This window comes from Miscanthus floridulus, chromosome 18 (assembly GCF_019320115.1).
Source record: "Miscanthus floridulus cultivar M001 chromosome 18, ASM1932011v1, whole genome shotgun sequence".
Lineage (NCBI taxonomy): Eukaryota > Viridiplantae > Streptophyta > Magnoliopsida > Poales > Poaceae > Miscanthus > Miscanthus floridulus.
In genome coordinates, this window is record NC_089597.1 from 128675222 (window position 1) to 128684222 (window position 9001).

At 49.9% G+C, this 9001-nt stretch overlaps 1 protein-coding gene across 1 annotated transcript; it reads left to right on the forward strand.

The window, feature by feature from the left end:
• The first annotated feature begins 796 nt into the window (after positions 1-796).
• LOC136524652 (uncharacterized) lies at positions 797-4282 on the forward strand. The gene is made up of 4 exons (XM_066517935.1): positions 797-865; positions 968-1279; positions 2063-2426; positions 3633-4282. Exons 1-4 carry the CDS (start codon positions 797-799, stop codon positions 4280-4282), a joined length of 1395 nt encoding a protein of 464 aa, XP_066374032.1.
• Positions 4283-9001: the final 4719 nt, after the last annotated feature.

The following is a 9001-nucleotide window of genomic DNA, read 5'->3' on the forward strand; positions in this document are numbered from 1 at the left end:
TTGGATCCTTGGGGAAAAACGTGGATCTTTCGGGCTCTCCCTCGGGGTGTGTCCGACAGATACCGCTCGCGGTAGTGGCTTTCGGGGTGCTTAGTGTCTGGTGGAAGACGAGCGCCTCCGTAAGTACGCTATTTCGGGTGGTTCTGCCACAGTTGGTACCAGAGCCAATAATGGTCATGAGTTCCTCACTCTTTTACAAAACTAAAAGTTTGACCAACAAAAGTTTTGCGAAAAGTAGGATGCGATTAAGTTAAGTTATATAAGTATAAGCCCTAGCTATATGGTATATCTAGGATAGCGGCACTGGTTTTACCTAATCAGTTTTCTGTAGGTACACTGACTTACGTTGCGTAAGAAATCGCTTAGTATACGGAGAGTGAGTGTGTGATGTGCCGAACATGTTATGAACGCCGCTATATTCCGGCTTGAGTGAACGTATAGGTCGAAGCATGCATCATATATAGCATCTTACTTGCACTAGGAATTCCCCTTCATGTATAATGAAAGTAGTAAATGGGTTGGACTAACTTAATGAATACTTTAATAAAATGTGCTGTCATCTCTTTAATCCCTAGATTCTAATCGGAAGGGTGTCCTAATCGATGGTTCGTCTCTCTTACAGATGAATCTGAGGTCCGGACGTGGGAGCACCAGTTCGGGAGCGGCCAACGAGGGCCATGGTGATAGTGCTCGGGCCTTTGAGCATGACAACGAGGGAGCTCGGGAGGTTCCACCTTTGGTTCCTCATCCTTTCCCGCCACCACCACCGCCTCCGCCGCTGTCCGCCGCGGAGGTCATGGTGGAGTTGTTAGCTGCTCGTCGGGAGTCAGCCGTTGCTCGACAGGAGACTGCTCGTGCCTTGGAGGTTATGGCACAGGCCATTGCAGGTCTCGCCTGTGGAGGCCCCGGAGGCAACGGCGGGAATGGGGGTGGTGCTCGCCGTCCTGAGGGATAGTCCTCTTATCAGGACTTCCTCAAGACCCACCCGCCCACGTTCACGCCGTCGGATGATCCGTTGGAGGCGGAGCACTGGCTTCGCACGTTGGAGCAGAAGTTTCGGCTGCTCAGAGTGGCCAACGAGCAGAAGGTGCACTTTGCATCCCAGCAGCTTTTGGGGTCTGCAGGTGCCTGGTGGGAGACTTTCCTAGCCGCGGAGCTGTCGGATCATCCGGCAACGTGGCAGGAGTTCTCCACCGCCTTCCGTGAGTTCTTCATACCTGCTGGCGTTATCCACCAGAAGGTGACTGAGTTCATGGAGTTGCGTCAGGGGAGCAGGACGGTAATGGAGTATGTGAATCAGTTCAACCACTTGGCTCAGTATGCTGGTAGTTAGGTGGACATGGATGACAAGAAGAAGGATCGCTTCTTTCGTGGTCTCACTCCCATTCTTTAGGAGAAACTGTACCTGGGAAACTATCAGACCTTTGGGGCTCTGATGAACGCCGCCATTGCTCTTGAGGGTTTTCAGCGGGCATCTCAGGCGGATTGGAAGCGGAGGAGGGTGGCAGCTGGATCCTCTAGCCACCCTCATACTTAGAAGGTGCAAATTGTGAGGCGGGGGTCCTATCAACCATCCGGCGGGCCTCTGTTCCGGTCACCCCAGCAGACCTCACATACTTCTGCTACTCAGTACAAGGCACCTCAGCAGCAGGTGCAGCCCCAGTAGACTCAGGGACAGCAAGTCCCACCTCGTCAAGGATTCGGGAACAAGCCAGGTGCTTGTTTCAAGTGTGGCAAGGAGGGCCACTATGCCAGGGAGTGTCCTCAGCAGCAGACAGCTCAGCCGTCTTAGCCGTCTACAAATTCTAAGCTGGTTAAGAGGACTTTCATCAAGAGGAAGGTGCCCAGCAGATCCGGTCAGGTGCACTTCACGGATGCTCAGCAGGTTGTGCATCAAGAGACAGTTATGGCTGGTATGTTTACCATCGAATCCCATCCAGCTTTGGTGTTGTTTGATTCTGGTGCATCGCATTCCTTTATGAGCATGGGGTTTGTAGAGCGGCACAATTTATCACTTGTGGCTATACCGTATGCCTATAAGATCCGTACTGCGGGTTCTCAGATGTTTATCAATACCCATATGGATACAGTAAGTTTGGTATTAGCCACCCACCCGTACCGTCTACAGTTCATGATAATGCCTGGACAAGGCATTGATGTTATTCTTGGGATGAACTGGTTGTGGGTGTATGTGGTAGTATTGGATATGAAGAGAAGAAGCATAGAGCTACGGCTTCCGTCTTCTGAGGATAGGATGTCTCTCATCATACCCTCAGAACCGGTCTTACCTGTTGCTGCCCATGCTGAAGCCGTTCCTGATCTTACCTCCATTCTAGTAGTATGTGAGTTCCCTGATGTTTTCCCTGAAGATCTTTCTGGTTTGCCACCGGACCATGAGGTAGAATTCTCCATTGAGCTCGAGCCTGGTACTGCTCCTATCTCCAGACGTCCGTACCGCATGGCCCCAAGAGAACTAGCAGAAATGAAGAAGCAATTGGAGGAGTTGATGGACAAGGGTTTCATCCGCCCAAGTTCTTTACCATGGGGTTGCCTAGTGATTTTCGTGAAGAAAAAGGATGGTACACTGCGGATGTGTGTGGATTACCGCCCCCTCAATGCGGTAACAGTCAAGAACAAGTATCCCTTGCCCTGCATTGATACTTTGTTTGATCAGTTAGCTGGTGCCAAGGTGTTCTCGAAGATAGACCTCCGGTCAGGCTATCATCAGATCAAGATCAGGCCACAGGATATACCAAGGACAACTTTCTCTACTAGGTATGGACTTTATGAATACCTAGTGATGTCTTTCGGCCTCACCAATGCCCTGGCCTTCTTCATGTACCTGATGAACTCAGTTTTTATGCCGGAGCTAGATAAGTTTGTGGTAGTTTTCATTGACGACATCTTAATCTATTCCAAGGATGAGGAAGAGCATACCCGTCACCTCCAGATAATACTGACTCGGCTAAGGGAGCACCAGCTGTATGCTAAATTCAGCAAGTGCGAGTTTTGGCTTGATCGAGTGCAGTTTTTGGGACATGTGTTGACACCTAAGGGCATTTCTGTGGATCCCAGCAAGGTGCAAGATGTAGTAGATTGGAAGTCTCCAAGGTCTGTGCACCAGATCCGTCAGTTCCTTAGGCTAGCTGGATACTATCGACGTTTCATCCCTGATTTCTCCAAGATAGCCCAGCCCATGACTAAGCTGCTCCAGAAAGAAGCTAAGTTTGTTTGGAGTCCAGCTTGTGAAGAAGCTTTCCAGTCCCTGAAGACTTTTCTGACCACTGCTCCTGTGTTGGCTCAACCTGATATTGAGAGGCCCTTTGATGTTTACTGTGATGCCTCGAAGACGGGTTTGGGGTGTGTGCTTATGCAGGAGGGGCGTGTGATAGCTTATGCTTCGCACCAACTAAAGAAGCACGAGGTGAACTACCCTACCCACGATTTAGAGCTAGCTGCTGTAGTTCACTCTCTGAAGATTTGGAGGCATTATTTGTTAGGCAACAAAGTACATATCTTCACAGACCACAAGAGCCTTAAGTATATTTTCACTCAGTCTGAGTTAAACATGAGACAAAGGAGATGGTTAGAGTTGATCAAGGATTATGATTTGGAAGTCCACTATCATCCAGGAAAAGCCAATGTGGTGGCTGATGCTTTGAGTCATAAGTCGCATCAGGTTGAGGAAATACCCTTGCCACTCCACCACACTGAGGTGCTAGCTCAGATTGCATTAACCTTAGAATTGCTGGAGCAAATTATTCAGGAACAGAAGGGAGATCACGAAGAGATTCCTCACATCAAGAAGTTGCTAGCAGAAGGGCGTGGACCTCATTTTAGCATTGATAAGCAAGGAGTCGTAAGATACAAGGATAGACTGGTAGTCCCATCCAATGAAGAGCTGAAAAGAAAGGTTTTGCAAGAAGCCCATCATTCCAAGCTGTCTATCCACCCTGGTAGCAACAAGATGTATCATGATCTGCGCAGGCTGTACTGGTGGTCATACATGAAGCAAGATATCACCCAGTTCATTGCGGAATGTGACACTTGTGGCAGAGTCAAGGCAGATCATATGCATACTCCTAGATATCTACAGCCTTTGCCCATTCCTGTTTGGAAATGGGAAGATATTTCCCTAGATTTCATTGTGGGTTTACCCCGCACCTCCTCTGGTTTTGATTCTATTTGGGTCATCGTGGACCGTCTCACCAAGTCCGCCCACTTCCTTCTGGTGGACACTAGATACAATGCTAAGAAGTATGCAGAGTTATACTTTGATTAGATTGTGACCCTACATGGAGTTCCTCTCACCATCATCTCTGATAGAGGGTCAGTTTTCGTCTCTCGTTTCTAGGAGAAACTCCAGGAGTGTTTAGGTACTCGCCTTCTCAGGAGCTCGGCATACCACCCATAGATAGACGGTCAAACTGAGAGGGTGAACCAGGTGCTCGAGGATATGCTGCGGGCTTGTACAATCTCTTTTCCTGAGAAGTGGGATCAGTGTTTGAAGCTGGCTGAATTTTCTTATAACAACAGCTATCAGGAGAGTATCCATATGGCACCATTTGAAGCTTTATATGGACAGAAGTGTCGAACACCACTAAATTGGGTTGAAGTAGGAGACCATGGGTACTTTAGGCCTGATTTCATAAAGGAGGCTCGAGAGAAAGTAAATATAATTCATGAACACTTGAAGTCAGCTCAGAGTCGACAGAAGGCTTACGCAGATAAGCGAAGAAGGCCTTTAGAATTTGCAGCTGGAGATTATGTGTATCTCAAGGTATCTCCTATGAGAGGGGTACATCGGTTTGGTGTTCATGGCAAGTTAGCCCCTCGGTATGTGGGTCCATACAAGGTGTTGCAGCAGTGTGGTCCCGTGGCTTATCGTCTCCAACTCCCTGAAATTCTCTCGGCAGTTCATAATGTATTTCACATCTCGCAACTGAAGAAATGCCTACGAGTTCCTGAAGAATCTGTGGAAATAGAAGGACTTCCGCTCCAACCTGACATGTCCTACGTGGAACATCCTATAAAAATCTTGGATGAGAAGGAGAGAGTGACCAGGAACAGGGTGATAAAGTTTTACAAGGTACAATGGCAAAACCATTCAGAGGACGAAGCCACCTGGGAGCAAGAGAACTATTTAACAAAGCATTACCCCCATCTCCTCTCTGGGCCGGATAGTTAGTTTTGCGCAAAAATGTACTCCATACCTTTCCTCACACTAGGCACATGAAATCTCGGGTCGAGATTTTGTTTTAGGGGGGTAGATTTGTAACACCCTGGTGTTACATTGTAACGTTTTGCTGAAATAATTCGTAAGCATCTGATTTATGTGCATTGGTGTATGATAGGCTTTATAATCCATGTTTGGCTTGGAAACATTTTTATGAAACGTACCGAAAAAGGTTATGTTTCATGTCACATAACGCGTTTATTACTTGAATCAAAATTTTGTTAACACAAAATGTTATAAACGTTTTGGGAATGATGATAAAAAGTTGCGGTCGATGACATGGATGGCTAGCGCGTACTTCCCGGGGGTCGAGTTTGGGGTTTCGACGCGAAACCTTTATAAACGACGCCCTCCGCGGCGGTTTTTGAAGTGGTCGACGAAGCCACCTTTGGCATTAGTTGTGGAACAATTGTCTTAAGGAGTAGCGAAATGTCGCAACTATGGGTGATGGCTCGGTGTACCCCTTGTCGCATCGAGCATTTGGCTTAGCGTTTGGGACATGGCGTACGCAAATTCTAGCTACTTTAAAAATCGTGCACACCACCTGGCTGGGCGCTGGGCGTGGTCACCACCACGGTCGGCTTGTCAACGCGCTGTGTCGCGTGGGCTTGAGCCACTGCCGCGCTCGGCTATGCTGACGACGCCGTTCACTCGTACGCCCCGCACGTCTTGACGCTTCGCCTCGCTGCTGCTCGCCTCACCGACAGACGCGTGGCGCCCGGACCGCGGCCGTGCTCTGCCCGCGCCTTGCTCTGCGCCACCATGGCCGTGTCGCCACCGGGTCCCGCATTCGCATCGCCTGCGGCTACATTGGTACCACACCTGGACTCCCTTGGCTGCTTGTGCGCTGGTCTACGGCCTGCTTCGCCATCACCTCGACGTCGCGTTGTGGTGTCCGTGGGCTGGTACTACCCGTAGGCAAGCCATGCCGTGTTTCGTCGTTTGCTGCTGCGGCCGTGCGAACGGCTGTCGAGAGCACGCCCTGAGGTTTCCCATGGCCAGGCAAGTCAGTACCGAGCGTTGACGTCGCTGGTGAGCCATACCGCGACGGGACCTCCTCTGTATCCGTTGTCCCCTTGCCGTCGCGACCCCTTTTCTTCCAATTCGCCATAGTGGGTGCACTGCTTTCCAATTGGCTTTGCTTGCAGCTCCGTTAGACAGTCAGTCGTCTAGCCTACCCCACCGCGCTGCCATTCTCGACTCACTGTGCTTCAATTTTGGACTACCGCGCCATCGAGTCCATAAGGCCGTGCCGACGCCCTCCAGCGGTGAGCCAGTCCCGTAGTGCACCTCGTGGCGATTCAGTGCACCCACAGACTCACCATGTCCTCCTGAGCACCCCGCGCACCTCAGTCCTAGCATCGCAGCAGGCCAGCCCCACCGCCACGGTAGTGTCCCCGTCGGTCATCACCGCACCACCGCGAGCTCACGTGGCTAGCCTTGCTCAGATCGCCTCCAACCTAACCGTCAATGCAGGGGTGTCGGTGAGTGCTCCCTGGTGCTCGCTAGCTCGTGCGCTGGCCTCGCCTTCGATGTTGCTCACAGGAACGCGCTCGCTCTTGCAGGTCAGGAGTCACCGCCGGGAAGGGGCTTCATCTCTGTGCCTCTGCTCGCCGTGTCGCCTCCGGTAGCTTCGGCTTGTCGTCAAGGTACTTATCGACCCCTTAGGTAGACCGTAGAGGTCCAGGTGAGGCCGGCGTAGTCGTCCAGTGCCACGCCGTCGTGCCGGTGCGCGCCCTGGGGGGGCCAGGGACCTCCTCGCGGTGAAGAAGAGGAAGTGGGAGGGTGCTGGTGTAAAACGGTAGAGTAGCGAAACAGTACCGTAGAGCTCGTAGTAAATGCTGAGTTCGTCGGGGGTGTTCATGTAATTTTTACCGCGCGCGTAGGCTTTTCCCTTCGCGGGCCGTTGGCCATCTGGGCCGCGCCTCCGCGTGGGCCGCGCGCCTGGCTGCTGTCGCGCGCGGGCGGGATGGCGAGTTGGGTCGGGCCGCGCGTCGTGGGCCGGTCAGGGAGGTTTCGTTTTCTCCATTTCATTGTATTAGAAATTGTTTATCTATTTAGGTTATGAACTGAACTTCAATAATTAGTAGTAAATTGCATGATTGTCCAAAAATAGCGAAACAAAGTTTGTTAGGTTCGCAAAAATATCGACTACCTGTTAGTACAGTTGGTTCCCCATTAGTGGTTAGGATGGTAGGCCCATAAGCTTGAAGTAGAGGGCTTAGCGGTATATCGATCTTTAATTGCAAGATTTGTTGTGGTAAATCGACGATAACTTTAGCTTTGAAATCGTTACCGTAGTTTCCTTAGGCATTTATATACTTGTTGTAAAAACGGTAACCATAGAACGAGTTGTTTAATGCCGTAATTATTATCCTCGCTTTATCGTTAACTGGCATTAGGAGTATGAATATCCGTAGTCATCATATGAATATAGGGCGCGGTCATACATGTTAGTAGGACTGGTATATAGCTTAGACTTTAGTAGAAAGACCTCGCTTAGCAATGTAATAGAGGTACTTTTGCATTAAGAATTGCTGTTGTCATAGTGTAATCATTGCATCGTCATTTCATGTAGATCACGAACAGGTAGACTTCGTACCCGTCGGTGATCCAGAGTACGACGAGGTGATCGAGGAGTACGAGGAGGAGCTTTTCACACAGGAGGGAGACCAGGAGCCTATTGGTACTGACTTTGCTGACTCGGCACCTGCCCAAGGCAAGCCCCGGTGTATAACCCTTATTTTTAAATGATCACTGAATATATTTATATGATATGCATTTACGTTACAGGCATTTTATGGAAACTACATACATAGATATATCCACCTTGAGTCCTACTAGTGTAGGTCGAGTAGCTGCTATGCTCAGGATATCGATAGCGTGAGTAACCTGACGTTACTCACAAATAGGTGATTACACTAGAATATCATGATAAAATAATGGAAAGGAAAAATGGTGACCGGACAGGGATGTGGATTGGATTCTGGTGGGTGTGAGGGGTTGTGTCCTGCGGCCAACAGGGCATAGCCCGGTTACACTTTTTCCCTGTCTGTGTCAATTAAGGACCGGTCGTTGCATATGACTCTAGGCAAGTCACAGACTTTTGTCCCGAGCACATACTTGGGTATGGGCGCAGGGAAGACTTGCTGCTCTCTTGTCGCGGATCCGGCTCTTTCCGGACCGACTGATAGGAAGAGGAGGTGGTGGAGGTCCTTGCGCCGCACTGAGTCCGGGATTCAGAGGCAGGGGCTTGGAGTCCAAGTTTGGACGGGGACCTGGACACCCGGGACAGGAGAGTGGTGGGTTAGTCCCGCTTGTGCCCGGGGTACAAGCGGGGCATGTGTCTTCGGGGCACCCAGCTGGGCACATTGATTCGCGAATCACCGGGTTACCCGGTATGGCTTGTCTGCGATTTAGCACCGTAGTAAGAACTGGAAGTGGAAAAGGAGAAGAAACAGTATCGATTGCTCAACTCTTGCTTGAAAGTAGCACAGGTGCTTATATAGACTGACTAGATAAAAACTTAATACGGCTGATAATAATAATATATCAATAAGGACTCACTATTAGTACTGCTTTTGGCTAAAAGAAAACCAGCAACCATAAAGCCTAGCATATTCCTTGGAGTCGGGAGAGTATTTTCACTATTGGATAAGTCTTGCGAGTACATTGTGTACTCAGGGTTATTTACCCCTGTTGCAGGTGATGCTTGAGGAGTACCTTGTGTGGAGGATTCTTCTGGTGGGCTCAGACGAAATCCTC